At 47.4% G+C, this 15,065-nt stretch overlaps 3 protein-coding genes across 3 annotated transcripts in view; 1 reads left to right on the top strand and 2 right to left on the bottom strand.

Moving 5' to 3' along the window:
• The window catches only part of LOC138649695 (serum amyloid A-5 protein-like), an 11,790-nt gene extending 10,480 nt beyond the window's left edge, over positions 1 to 1,310 (bottom strand). Inside the window, exon 1 of the mRNA XM_069740320.1 lies at positions 1,201 to 1,310. The gene's annotated coding sequence lies outside the window, so the exon portion shown is untranslated. The remainder of the gene's footprint in view (positions 1 to 1,200) is intronic.
• SAAL1 (serum amyloid A like 1) overlaps positions 1 to 15,065 on the top strand; it is a 57,411-nt gene that overhangs the window by 22,085 nt on the left and 20,261 nt on the right. The window lies entirely within an intron of this gene.
• Positions 4,796 to 8,483, bottom strand: LOC138648572 (uncharacterized). Its single transcript, XM_069738351.1, has 4 exons — positions 8,428 to 8,483; positions 7,287 to 7,392; positions 6,462 to 6,942; positions 4,796 to 4,997 (listed from the first exon to the last, which is right to left on the bottom strand). The coding sequence occupies exons 2-4, from the start codon at positions 7,384 to 7,386 to the stop codon at positions 4,970 to 4,972; spliced, it is 609 nt and encodes a 202-aa protein (XP_069594452.1). The 5' UTR covers positions 7,387 to 7,392; positions 8,428 to 8,483; the 3' UTR covers positions 4,796 to 4,969.

The following is a 15,065-nucleotide window of genomic DNA, read 5'->3' as shown; positions in this document are numbered from 1 at the left end:
TATGTACAGCATTACAGAATGCTGCAGATAAGCCCCTGATGCCGGTGGGCTTTCCTCACCCGCGATTTTCGGGGTGACAGGTTCCCTTTAATCCATGTCAACTGGCGGCAAGTGTGATTTAGTTATTGCCAACACCTGTTAGGTGCCACAGGTAAGTTACAGGTGTTGTTAATTACACAAATTAGAGAAGCATCACATGATTTTTCGAACGATGCCAATACTTTTGTCCACCCCCCTTTTTATGTTTGCTGCGGAATTATATCCAATTTGGCTTTAGGACAACTGTTTTTGTGTTTTTTCATTTAAAACAAATTAAATGAAGATAATGATACCAAAGAATTTATGATTGCAATCATTTTCAGGAAGAAACTGAGTATTATCTGACAGAATTGCAGGGATATATATATATATATATATATATATATATATATATATATATATATATATATATATATATATATATATATATATATATATATATATATATATATATATACACATACACACACACACACACACACACACACATATAGTATATAACGCAGGCCACGTAGTATAGAGTGCAGCAATGTAGTATATTGACCAGCCACGTAATATATACCACAGCCACGTAGTATATAGCACAGAGACGTAGTATATAACATAGCCCACGTAATATATTGCCCAGCCACATAGTATATAGCACAGAGATGTATATAACACAGCCCACGTAGTATATAGCAATGTGTGCACCATATCCCTGTTTAAAAAGAATTAAAATAAAAAATAGTTATATACTCACCTTCCATCGGCCCCCGGATCCAGCCCAGGCGTTTACCGACGCTCATCGTGACGCTCTGGTCCCAAGAATGCATTGCGGTCTCGCGAGATGATGACGTATTGGTCTTGCGAGACCGCAATGCATGGACCGGAGTGTCGCGAGGAGCAGCTGGAAAGGCGAGAATATAATGATTCTTTATTTTGTTTATTATTTTTAACATTAGATCTTTTTACTATTGAATCCACAATCCAGGAATATTGCAATCGCACAGCCGTTATACTTTAGACCCTTTCCGCTTCAGGGGTATTGAATGCCACACCGTATAAGCCTTTAGTCACAATAGAAAAAAATCGCTATACAAGCTCCACCTGGGTGGTGCGTCATGAAAAAAACAATTTGTATGAGAGTGTCCAGAACAAGAAAGGTAACAGCGCACTCACCGGTGTTGAGCAAAAAAGCGATTTATTCACATGTAATCATGCGGTGCAGGGAGGGTGGTGAACACAAGCGGATGACAGCCGTTTCGTGCTAACAAGCACTTCAACAGATCCAGTGACGAATGGGGGGGAGGTGGGCCTTTTGGCTACAAAGCTCCAGAGCCCCTCCCTGCATAGGCAGCATCAATAGTAAAAGGTTGGTCACACAGGGTTAATAGCAGCATTAACGGACTGCGTTACACCGCGGCATAACTCAGTCCATTAACGCTGCCATTAACCCTGTGTGAGCGCTGACTGGAGAGGGCACTGACAGAGAGTTGGAAGGGGCGAATTCGCGGCCGGACTGTGCCCGTCAGACAAACAGACGTAAGTGCCCCTTAGACGATTATATATATATATACACACACAATGTTATTACACAGTCAAGGAGAATAAGCTTTGAAACTTCTGGAACCACACTTCATCATGTGTTGTGCAATCCTGTGCATGTGGAGAGTTCTGGATGGTCCCAAGTTGCAGAATTTACTATATATAGAGGGGTTGCACCACCCAAATGCAGGAAGTGAAATGACCATTTCAAAATTCTGAGAGTCCAAGGCACCGATTCATCCAAGTGTTTAGCCAGAAATTGGGCGTAAAACATTTTAAGTCACAAAACATTTCCACTTTTCACAACAGTTTTGCCAAAGTGAGCAGAGCGGTGGCAGGATGGGCGTGTGACGGCACTGAGCGGTGGCGGGATGGGCGTGTGACGGCACTGAGCGGTGGCGGGATGGGCGTGTGACGGCACTGAGCGGTGGCGGGATGGGCGTGTGACGGCACTGAGCGGTAGCGGGATGGGCGTGTGACGGCACTGAGCGGTGGCGGGATGGGCGTGTGACGGCATTGAGCGGTGGCGGGATGGGCGTGTGACGGCACTGAGCGGTGGCGGGATGGGCGTGTGACGGCACTGAGCGGTGGCGGGATAGGCGTGTGACTGCACTGAGCGGTGGCGGGATGGGCGTGTGACTGCACTGAGCGGTGGCGGGATGGACGTGTGACGGCACTGAGCGGTGGCGGGATGGGCGTGTGACGGCACTGAGCGGTGCCGGGATGGGCGTGTGACGGCATTGAGCGGTGGCGGGATGGGCGTGTGACGGCACTGAGCGGTGGCGGGATGGGCGTGTGACGGCACTGAGCGGTGGCGGGATGGACGTGTGACTGCACTGAGCGGTGGCGGGATGGGCGTGTGACTGCACTGAGCGGTGGCGGGATGGACGTGTGACGGCACTGAGCGGTGGCGGGATGGGCGTGTGACGGCACTGAGCGGTGCCGGGATGGGCGTGTGACGGCATTGAGCGGTGGCGGGATGGGCGTGTGACGGCACTGAGCGGTGGCGGGATGGGCGTGTGACGGCACTGAGCGGTGGCGGGATGGGCGTGTGACGGCATTGAGCGGCGGCGGGATGGGCGTGTGACGGCACTGAGCGGTGGCGGGATGGGCGTGTGACGGCACTGAGCGGTGGAACGCTGCTCATCAGCTGCTCCTGATTCATTAAGATGCTGAATTAATCCTGTGTAACTCTAGAGCGCCCCCTTATCAATACCGGCTTGGACATTGATGAATCAGGACTTACATTTTTAGGAAGCATGCCTAAAATAATCTTTCACTGTAACTTTCAATTTAATCTTCCTTCAGTTGCCCCTGCCCCTCTGATTCTGGGAAAAAAAATGTTTTTTTTTTTTCTAGTGTCCCTCCATTCCAAAGTTTTGTGCTTTTACCATTGGTAAGGCATATTTTCCATTCAAGCAACTGGGCGTGTACCACACAACGCCTGTGGAAGGGGCTGTGTTTTGATTGGTCAGTGTAAGGCCGGGATCACACATGCGCAAGATACGGTCGAGTCTCGCAGGTGAAAACCCAGCTCTGGCGCCGGCACTCCGGAGCGGAGCGTGCAGCCGCACAGCAACACATGGAGCCGCACACTCCACTCCGGAGTGCCGGCGCCAGAGCTGGGTTTTCACCTGCGAGACTCAACCATATCTTGCGCATGTGTGATCCCGGTCCTTAGAGGGAGGAAAAAGACACAGTTGGCTGAAGTGAAAATTTGCACATGGTGTCTGCAAAAATACATTTATTTTTCGGGGAAAACCACAGCCAATGAAGGTGAGGAGTCCAGCACGTGTGAATATATACTAATTTTGCATAATAGGCGGCAAAAGTTGCAAAGTGAGAATTAACCTTTATAATGAACCTAATGAACGTGGCAGCATCTTGGTAAAGTGGGTGTTTTTTACTACAGGCTAAATGGAATTTATGTGAGAGCCATTGGCTTTTATTATATGTGGGTGGGGACACAGAGGTTGGAGCCTTGTAAGTTGGAGCAGGTGTTTGCCTCTGTTGTTCTCCCTTTGTTTGTACCCTGTATTCTGAATTAGTAATGGGGGGGGGGGGGGGGGAGCATAATATATTGGCGGGCTCCTGTTGTGCTGTGTGTATGTGACAGATACTCTAGAGACCGTGCCGAGATTAGATTCATTGTTGAATTGTACTTATCCTGTACTGATCCTGAGTTACATCCTGTATTATACCCCAGAGCCGCACTCGCTATTCTGCTGGTGCAGTCACTGTGTACATACATTACATTACTGATCCTGAGTTACATCCTGTATTATACCCCAGAGCTGCACTCACTATTCTGCTGGTGCAGTCACTGTGTACATACATTACATTACTGATCCTGAGTTACCTCCTGTATTATACCCCAGAGCTGCACTCACTATTCTGCTGGTGCAGTCACTGTGTACATACATTACATTACTGATCCCGAGTTACATCCTGTATTATACCCCAGAGCTGCACTCACTATTCTGCTGCTTTACTTATTTTGAAGATTATTTAAGCTCCATAATACATGAGTGGTTTTTTTTATGAATTCTTAGAAGTTGAATAAACTCCTGCTTTCATCTCTGAACCTGCAGAGCAGTGAGTATTGTTGCCTCTTTGCTCCGGCTTTTTCGGTGCCTTTCCGTCAGTGATCGCTCTCACTCACCACTAGGAATTCGGGCTGTTCCTTCTTTTTGGTGGACACACTATATCAGTTGTGTTATTGCTATTTTGTTTTTTTATTGTGCATTTGTGTAGTGATCTCTGCTGTGAAGTCTCCACTCGCCTTCTGCCAAAACTCAGGAAAACCAGAGATTTCTCAATGGGATAATTCTTGGCTCTGCAGTGTGGGGGGCACAGCAGGATACACTGTTCTCTGTATATGGGATGAGGTTTGGTGGTCTTTGGGTCTATCATAACGATACGCTATTACTTTGTATAACCGTATAAAAGGAATAAGCCATGGCTGCCTTCTAAGAATAGCACCTCCTCTGCCTGCAGGCTGTGTGTGGTATTGCAGTTCTGCTCCACTTCAGGTGACCTGGCTGTAGACAGGTGCGGCACTGGTTTTTCGGGAAGGCAGCCATGTTTTGAATGAACACCTATTTGTTTCAGGGCTCAGACATTGTCTGTAATTGACCCTCGGGTGACCCCTCGTGAGAGGTCGGACTGGATAAATATTTAGAAACTTTGTATCACAACGATGAGATTTTGCCACAATAAACACTCCATCTTCTTTTTTCCAGTCATTTATATTTTTTTTATTGAAGGGTTCTCAGGTTTTTGTGGTTTTGCAGCAATCTGTTTATTTCTTATGCAATAATTTTTATTTTTTTTTGTCGGGAGATTAGAGAAGACCCCTTTGGTTGATTTTCGGCTTTAGACATCAGATCTCTGGAGGAGAAATCTATTCCTCATCGTATTCTGGATTTTGCCTGTAATGATAAATGTACAATTAGTTTTTCTGATACCTTGTGCAGATTTTTAAAGATATTGGGTTATGACTAAATGGGGTCTTCTATCCAAAACAAGTTATCGCCCGTCCACCGGACCCTACTAAGCCCCCTGTTTTCCTATGGCTGCTTCATTCACCTGCGGCCCAGGGAGAACACAGGACACAAGTCATTAATTTGGTGATCCGTGGGGGTCTTAGCAAATATGGGCTTGTGGGTTTTTGGGTTTAATTATTTTTTAAAAGGGGGATAGAGAATTAAGTTTGGCTCCCATAACAACAAAAGATTGGTATTGTAGAAACCCAACATGCCCAATCCTTCATTTCTATCATCATCTGTCGGGAGACGCCCCCATACAGAAGGTGCGTAACGAGTTTTGGGACCCCAGTGTCATTTTACATTTGAGCCCTTATCCTCTTCATGGGTGGAGATCAGTGTCCAGGTTTCCATGTTAGTTTAGGGCCTGACAGTGCGGCCAAAACTCCACCAATTGCCGCACGATTTTGTTTCACACTTGTGCAGTCATTTGTCCGCCACAGCCCGTCACAGTGTTGGCCAACAGTTCCACCACCTCACGACCACACTATATGGCCCAGACCCTTACAGACAGATCAATGGAGAAGGTCCCCGCTGCTGGTGATACAGCCATAGAGTATGAGCTAAGGTTTGTGAAGGGGACAAGTATGGATTATTTTATAAGATCTATTGTTTGTAGGTGATGGTCACACAGAATTTCTTGGTTTACTTTTGGAACAGATTTTTTTTCCAAAATACTACCCAAAGGCTTCTCGGAAAACTGTTCCCATTCAAATCTGCAGTAAATCTACTTTGATGTTCACATGAAAAGTTTTTTTAGAATTTTTTTTTTTCCCTGAAGAGGGTTTGAAAAACATGCCTCAAAAAGCCATGTGTGTGAACATTCCCCAGATTAGTCAACTCTGGACCCGTAGTAAAATATAAACCATGTATACTCGCCTTCTGCTGTGGCGCTATTCCCAGCGGTGACATGACGTTGTCACATGCAGCCAATGGGCGGCCGTTCGTCAACTGCCTTCACTGACTCATGTGAGTGGACGTCCACCCTAACCGAAGAGTCACCACCGGGAATGGGCTGCTAATCACCCGACGAACAAGAAAAATTCTCATCAGTCAGGTAAAGTTTTAATTTTCAAAATCGTTCTCGGCAGCACATCGTCCTGTGTAAACTGGGCCATGGTCCCTACAGTTTTGATTGCAATATGAGATGGGAGCCAATTTGACACCTTGACAGCCCGGCACAGGAAGCTCGCCAGGTATTGATGTCTTTTTTGGAAATGGCACTCGTCCTGACTTGATGTAAGAGTTGAGTTACGAGATTTTTTGTTTTTTAGTAATACATGTAACTGGAGGAGACTTTTTTTGGGTTTGGGCACTTCAGTAATAGATTCCTGGCCAAGTTTCTTTTACCTCTTATATCCAGAGTTTCTGCCTCGCCTTCCTCCTTTATGTGATCCATATCCTCCAGCTCTGCCCCATTCTTCTTCGCCATCACCATAATCTGATCCGTATCCATTTCTGCCCGATTGAGCCCCTTGACTGCAAGAGCCAGATTTCTTGCGTCGTCCTCCTGATAAGCCAGACTTCTGCGCTTTCCCAGAAAACTTCTCTCCAAGACCTTGTAGTAAACCGTTCAGACCACCCCCCGAGCCCAGAGCCGAGCCAGCCTTCTGGAGTAGTCCAGACAGTGGACAATTACCGTTACCACCTTCTGAACGGGAACCAAACAGCTGGCCAAGGCCTTGGAGCTTATCTTGTTGACCACCTTGAAATGATGGCTTTGATGAACCTAGATTCGGGACAAGTCCAGACAGCATGTCCATAATTCCACCCTGAGATGCTTTTTGATCTCCGTTGCCATATCTTCCTGCAGGCGGACCACCATAGTCTCCTGAGGAGTCACATAACATTGATGTAAGAAACACCACCGTAACAATAATTTCATCTGCCACTTAATAAAGACCCTCCAAGCTTTGACACCTATGGTGGCTCCTCACACATCACTTATTGGGAAGAATCCACCACAGATTTCACTGCTTGCTTTATTTGCACAAAATGTTCAACTTTTATCAATTTTCCACCACTCCTGCCAAATTTTTAAGAGGATGGCGAAACATGCAACCAATGAAATTTACTATAATTTACTCCAGAAATTGCCTTATTTCAATGGCTAGTCCAGCAGAGAAGGGGGCTTGCTTGGCTAGTACAAGAGAGACAACTCCATTCTTTACTCACCTTGACCTCCATAACCAGGTCCCTGACCAAAGGGTCCGCTCTCTGCAAGATGTAGGATCATGGCGAGCAGCGCAGCACAGAGTATAGGCTTCGCTGTCATGTCGATCTGTGTGGGTTAATAACATTATTTACTGCTCAACATGGAATAATCTATTGTCTATATACATATATATAATCTACAAAAACAGTAAAACAAGAACCCCAAAAAACAACTATTAGAGGAATGTGCCCGACACTGATGGTGTTGAGACGACATTTCTGACGAGTAAAAAATGTAACAGTAAAAAAAATGCAGGATCTGTACCAACATTTTACCAAAAAACACAGCCCACATACCCAACACAAATCAACACTTAAATCCTGGATTTCTTCATATGTGCATCCTCCAATGTGGTGTACATGATGCAATGTACGAGGAGCGCCTGATGGAGCCGACATTGGAGAAACGAAGCAAAAACTACACATGAGGATGAACTTACACAGACACCCGGACGCCTGCGAGGTCATGTTTCTTTGGACCAGAACACAGTACGACCGATTTAAAAGTATTAATACTGAAAGGTCATTTTAAGAAGACAGAGAAAAATCTTGGATAAGTCTTTGACAAAACACTTGGATTGATGCCTCTACATGGACTCTTCACACCCTCTACCAGAATGACTCCAGATTACAAAGTGGTAATCACCACCTCTCCAGTTGTAACAAAAACCTTAATTTTGCATCTACCCATTGTCTAATCAGAAAAATAATGTATAATTCCTGGAATACTTTTGTATTTTTTGGCATAGAAGTATTTCACAATCATTAGAAAAGGTTAAAAAAAATTCTTAAAAAAAAAGGGGGGGGGGGGGGGGGAGACAAAGAATTGACATACTGCAGATTTTAGAAATCTCATTCACTTTTGCTGGTACAGAAAAATGCGTTATTTTTCAGTGTTACTTCCAGCAGCCTCTGCACCTGGTTCCATACTATTGGGGGGGGATCTGGTTGACAGACCCTCACTAATGTCATATTGCTGACTTTTCCCAAGGTGAGGTCATCATTATCTCTGTACCATCCAACACCTTTAAAGAAGGAACAAAACAGAATTTTTTTTTAAGCAATTCAGTCTTTAGTGTATTCCGTGTATGATATAACTTACTGTGGCTGCAGCGTGACCGGGGGGATCACAGGACGCCTCTTCTTAAACGCATTTATGGCACCAGCCTCTGAGGTCAGCATTATATAGTCTATGGGGAGCGAACGTTTTGTTTTTGTTATTTAGGGATTTTCTTATTTTTCGTTATCATTCGTCCAAACTGAAAGGTCAGGTGATTAGCACAAGGTATTAAGTATTCACTAACTGACCCAGGAATTATCAGGGGTTTATTTTTATAAGGATACATTAAAGGAGAAGTAAACCGAGAAATATCAGTGAGAGCAGCAATATCGGCAATATGAATGGGTGTGAATATATCTGCAGGATCTGGACATATGGGGTATAAAGTGGTGATTATAGGGACAAGAAATGGTCTAAACGTCAGGTGATCATATTATTAAAGAATGATGCCCCACTGATGCTCAGTAGGGTTCAGGTCTGGAGACATGCTTGGCCAGTCCAGCACCTTTAGGCTATATTCACACGTTGCGGTTTTTACCGCGGAACCGCAGCGATTTTGCCGCTGCGGGTCTGCTGCAGTTTCCATTTACATGGAAACCCTATGGAAACCGCAAACCGCTGTGTACATGCTGCGGAAAAAACCGCGCGGGAACGCAGCGGTTTAAAACCCGCAGCATGTCACTTCTTTGTGCAGAATCGCTGCGATTCTGCACCCATAGGAATACATTGAACCGCTTACTTCCCTCATGGGGCTGTGCCCACGTTGCGGGAAGTAAGCGGATCATGTGCGGATGGTACCCGGGGTGGAGGAGAGGAGACTCTCCTCCAGGCCCCGGGAACCATATTTGGGGTTAAAAAAAAGAATAAAAATAAAAAATCATGTTATACTCACCCTCTGAAGTCAGCGCTGCACGCGGCCGTCCGGTCAGAGTTGCTGTGCGACCAGGACCTTCGGTGACGTCGCGGTCACATGACCGTGACGTCACGAAGGGTCCTTCTCGCACAGCATCTCTGGAACCGGACCGCCGGGTGCAGCGCCGAGGGATCGGGACGTCAGAGGGTGAGTATAACCAATTTTTATTATTTTTAACATTACTATTGATGCTGCATATTGCTGCATATGCAGCATCAATAGTATAGGCGGAAACCCGCAGCGGAAACCGCGGAACAAACCGCGATAAATCTGCAGGGAGAACCGCAGTTGTTTTGCCCTGCAGATTTATCAAATCCGCTGCGGGAGAACCCGCAGGGACAGGACGCTATGTGTGAACATAGCCTCACCCCTCAGTGTTTGTAACAAAGCAGTGGAAGTTTGGGGTCGTTATATTGAAATGCTGCCCTGCGGTCCAGTTTCTGAAGGGAGGGGATCATGCTCTACTTCAGTATGCCACAGTATGTGTTGACATTCATGGTTTCTGCAAAGAACTGTAGCCCCCCACAGCTGGCAGCACTCACACAGCCCCACACCATGAGGGTATGTGCACACTGCGGATTTTGCTGCGGATCTGCAGCGGTTTTGACGCTGCGGATTCGCAGCAGTTTTCCATGAGTTTACAGTACCATGTAAACCTATAGAAAACAAAATCAGCTATGCACATGCTGCGGAAAAAAACGCGCGGAACCACTGCATTGTTTATTCTGCAGCATGTCAATTCTTTGTGCAGATTCCGCTGCGGGTTACACCTGCTCTATAATAGAAATCCGCAGGTGTAAAACCGCAGGTGGAATCTGCACAAAAACCGCAGGTAATCCGCAGTGCTGTTTACCTGTGGATTTACAAAAACGGGTGCGGAAAAATCCGCAGAGATCCCACCTACGTGTGCACATACCCTCCAACTCCCACCACCATGCTTGACTGTAGGCAGGACATACTTGTGTTTGTACCCTCACCTGGTTGCCGCTACATACTCTTGACACCATCTGAACCAAATGAGTTTATCTTTGTCTCATCAGACTGCAGGACATGGTTCCAGTAATCCGTGGCCTTAAGGCTATGTGCCCACGTTTGCGGATTTCCCTCTGGAATTTTTTGTGCGGATTCTGAATCTCTTGGCAGAAAACGCCGGTGCGGATTTGCTGTGGATTTCTTGCGTTTTTACCCCTGCGGATTTGTATAATGGAATGGGTACAAAAACGCTGCAGATCCGCACAAAAGTGACATGCTACTTCTTTTAATCCGCAGCGTTTCCGCACAGAATTTTCCGCACCATTAGCACAGCATTTTTTTTTCATTGATTTACATTGTACTGTAAATCACTTGCGGATCTGCAGCGTTTCTGTGCGGTAAAAAACGCTGCACATCCGCAGGAAATCCGCAATGTGTGCACACAGCCTAAGTTTGCTTGTCTTCAGCAAACGGTTTGCAGCTTTCTTGTGCATCATCTTTGAGTCTTCCTTCTGCGACGACAGCCGTGCAGGCCAATGTGATAGTTTGCGGTGGCGTATGGTCTGAGCACTAACAGGCGGACCCCCCACCCCTGAAACCTCTGCAGCATGTATGGTATGCGCACTGACAGGTGGACCCACCTACCCCTGTAACCTCTGCAGCAATGTGTATGGTCTGCGCACTGACAGGCGGACCCCCCACCCCTGTAACCTCTGCAGCAATGTGTATGGTCTGCGCACTGACAGGCGGACCCCCCACCCCTGTAACCTCTGCAGCAATGTGTATGGTCTGAGCACTGACAGGCGGACCCCCCACCCCTGAAACCTCTGCAGCATGTATGGTATGCGCACTGACAGGTGGACCACCTACCCCTGTAACCTCTGCAGCAATGTGTATGGTCTGCGCACTGACAGGCGGACCCCCCACCTCTGCAGCAATATGTATGGTCTGCGCACTGACAGGCGGACCCCCCACCCCTGTAACCACTTCAGCAATGTGTATGGTCTGTGCACTGACAGATGGACCCCCCCACCCCTGTAACCTCTGCAGCAATGTGTATGGTCTGAGCACTGACAGGCGGACCACCCACCCCTGTAACCTCTGCAGCAATATGTATGGTCTGAGCACTGACAGGCGGACCCCCCCACCCCTGTAACCTCTGCAGTATTGTGTATGGTCTGTGCACTGACTGGCGGACCCCCCACCCCTGTAACCTCTGCAGCAATGTGTATGGTCTGCGCACTGACAGGCGGACCCCCCACTCCTGTAACCTCTGCAGCAATGTGTATGGTCTGCGCACTGACAGGTGGATCCCACCCCTGTAACCTCTGCAGCAATGTGTATGGTCTGCGCACTGACAGGCGGACCCTCCACCCCTGTAACCTCTGCAGCAATGTGTATGGTCTGAGCACTGACAGGCGGACCCCCCACCCCTGTAACCTCTGCAGCATGTATGGTATGCGCACTGACAGGCGGACCCTCCACCCCTGTAACCTCTGCAGCAATGTGTATGGTCTGCGCACTGACAGGTGGATCCCACCCCTGTAACCTCTGCAGCAATGTGTATGGTCTGCGCACTGACAGGCGGACCCCCCCACCTCTGCAGCAATGTGTATGGTCTGCGCACTGACAGGCGGACCCCCCACCCCTGTAACCTCTACAGCAATATTTATGGTCTGCACACTGACAGGCGGACGCCCCCACCCCTGTAACCTCTGCAGAAATGTGTATGGTCTGCGCACTGACAGATGGACCCCTGTAACCTCTGCAGCAATGTGTATGGTCTGCGCACTGACAGGCGGACCACCCACCCCTGTAACCTCTGCAGCAATATGTATGGTCTGAGCACTGACAGGCGGACCCCCCCACCCCTGTAACCTCTGCAGCAATGTGTATGGTCTGCGCACTGACTGGCAGACCCCCCACCCCTGTAACCTCTGCAGTATTGTGTATGGTCTGCGCACTGACTGGCAGACCCCCCACCCCTGTAACCTCTGCAGCAATGTGTATGGTTTGCGCACTGACAGGCGGACCCCCCACCCCTGTAACCTCTGCAGCAATGTGTATGGTCTGCGCACTGACAGGCGGACCCCCCCACCCCTGTAACCTCTGCAGTATTGTGTATGGTCTGAGCACTGACAGGCGGACCCCCCACCCCTGTAACCTCTGCAGTAATGCTGGCCGCACTCGTATGTCTATTCTGACAAGACAACCTTGGATATGACGCTGAGCAGATGCAGTCTCCTTCTGTGGGTGACCATGGTGAGGCCGGTTCTGAGTCACCTGTCTTGTTAGACACCGTATGGTCTTGGCCACCATGTGCAGCTCAGTGTCAGGGTGTTGGCAATCTTCTTCTAGCCTCGGCCATCTTTATGTACAGAGTGTGAGAGCAATAACACCAAATGTTACACCCCTGCTCAACATTCACACCCGAGGCCTTCTAACACTAATGAGTCACATGACATCGGGGAGGGAAAATGGCTTATTGGGCACAATTTGGCCATTTTCACTTAGGGGTGTACTCACTTGTGTTGTGTTTAGACATTAATGGCTGCATTGAGATATTTATAGGGCACCACATTTACACTGTTATACAAGCTGCACACTGACTACATTGCATCACAGTGTCAGGCCATGTTCACACAGTGCGTTTTTTACTGCGGAACCGCAGCGGTTTTGCAAAACCTTGCAAAATGGCTTGCAAAACCTTGCAAAATGGCGGGCGCAGTGCGCCCGCCGAATCTGCCGGCCGGCAGATTCGCTCCAAAGTGCATTTTGATCACTGAGATAGGTTATATCTCAGTGATCAAAATAAAAAAATAGTAAATGACACCCCCCCCACTTTGTCACCCCCATTGGTAGGGACAATAAAAAAAACTAAGAATTTTTTTTTTTTTTTTTTCACTAAGGTTAGAATAGGGGTAGGGTTAGAGGTAGGGTTAGGGGTAGGGTTAGGGTATTTTCAGCCATTTTAGCCCTAAAAAGCTTCCTAGGAAACACACAGTCTCTGCATAGAAAACTGCATAAAAAAAGGATAAAAAAACGCATCAAAAAACGCATAAAAAAAGGACCAAAAAAAGGACCTGCGTTTTCTGCCAAGAGCTGCAGTTTTTTAAAAAAACTGTCCTGAAAAAAAAAGGATGGAAATCCTGAACGTGTGAACATACCCTCAGATCTTCAGTTTTGTCCCATGAAAAGAAAGAAAATATTTACAAAAATGTCAGGGGTGTGCCCACTGTTATGATCTACTGTACATTACTGATCCTGAGTTACATCCTGTATTATTATTTATATAGCACCATTGATTCCATGGTGCTGTACGTGAGAACGGGTTTACATACAAGTTACAGACATCACTTACAGTAAACAAACTAACAATGACGGACTGATACAGAGGGGCGAGGACCCTGCCCTTGCGGGCTTACATTCTACAGGATTATGGGGAAGGAGGCAGTAGGTTGAGGGTTGCAGCAGCTCCGGTGTCTGTGAGGCGGTATCTCCGGGAGTGGTGAGGAGGCAGCGGTGTCAGTGCAGGCTGTAGACTTTCCTGAAGAGATGGGTTTTCAGGTTCCGTCTGAAGGATCCGAATGTGGTTGATAGTCGGACATGTTGGGGCAGAGAATTCCAGAGGATGGGGGATATTTGGGAGAAGTCTTGGAAGCGGTTGGGTGAGGAGCGAATAAGTGTGGAGGAGAGAAGGAGGTCTTGGGAGGACCGGAGATCACGTGGGGGAAGATATCGGGAGATTAGTTCAGAGATATACGGAGGAGACAGGTTGTGGATGGCTTTGTAGGTCAGTATTAGTAATTTGCACTGGACACGCTGAGGGAATGGGAGCCAGTGAAGAGATTTGCAGAGGGGAGAAGCGGAGGAGTAGCGAGGAGAGAGATGAGTTAGTCGGGCAGCAGAGTTAAGGATGGACTGGAGAGGTGCAAGGGTGTTAGCAGGGAGGCCACAGAAAAGGATGTTGCAGTAGTCAAGGCGGGAGATGATGAGGGCATGCACAAGCATTTTAGTAGATTGAGGGTATGTGCACACGTCAGGATTTTTAGCGTTTTTTTGTGGAATTTCACCATAAAAACGCTATAAATCCGGTAAAAAAAAACCGCTAACATTATGCATCCTATCTTTTAGAATGCATTCCGCATTTTTTGTGCAGATGTTAGCGTTTTTCTCCGCAAAAAAAAACGCATACCGCAAAAAATCCGGACATGCTCTATCTTTTTCTGGATTTTTTGCGGATTTCCTATCAAAAAGGTCATTCCGGGAAAAAAAAAAAAAAACGCAAATTCCGCGAGAAATCCACGCGAAAAAAGCACGCGGATTTCTGGCAGAATTCTCAGGATTTTGCCAGGAAAAAATCCTGACGTGTGCACATACCCTGAGGGTTGAGGAAAGGACGGATTCTGGAGATATTTTTGAGCTGGAGGCGACAGGAGGTGGAAAGAGCTTGGATGTGCAGTTTGAAGGACAGGGCAGAGTCAAGGTTTACTCTGAGTTAGCGGACTTCCGGTACGGGGGAAAGCGTATACTCCAGAGCAGTGGTCCCCAACTCCAGGCCTCGAGGGCCGCCAACAGTGCAGGTTTTCAGGATTTCCTTAGTATTGCACAGGGGTTTGAATCATCACCTGTGCAGATGATCACATTACCACCGATGCAATACTAAAGAAATCCTGAAAACCTGCACTGTTTGCGGCCCTCGAGGCCTGGAGTTGGGGACCCCTGCTCCAGAGCTTCACTCACTATTCTGCTGGTGCAGTCACTGTGTACATACATCACATTGCTGATCCTGTAC

The sequence above is a fragment of the Ranitomeya imitator genome, chromosome 9 (genome assembly GCF_032444005.1).
Source record: "Ranitomeya imitator isolate aRanImi1 chromosome 9, aRanImi1.pri, whole genome shotgun sequence".
Taxonomy (NCBI): Eukaryota; Metazoa; Chordata; class Amphibia; order Anura; family Dendrobatidae; genus Ranitomeya; species Ranitomeya imitator.
Note: the sequence above shows the minus strand (reverse complement) of the source record. Positions and strands in the feature narration are given on the sequence as shown.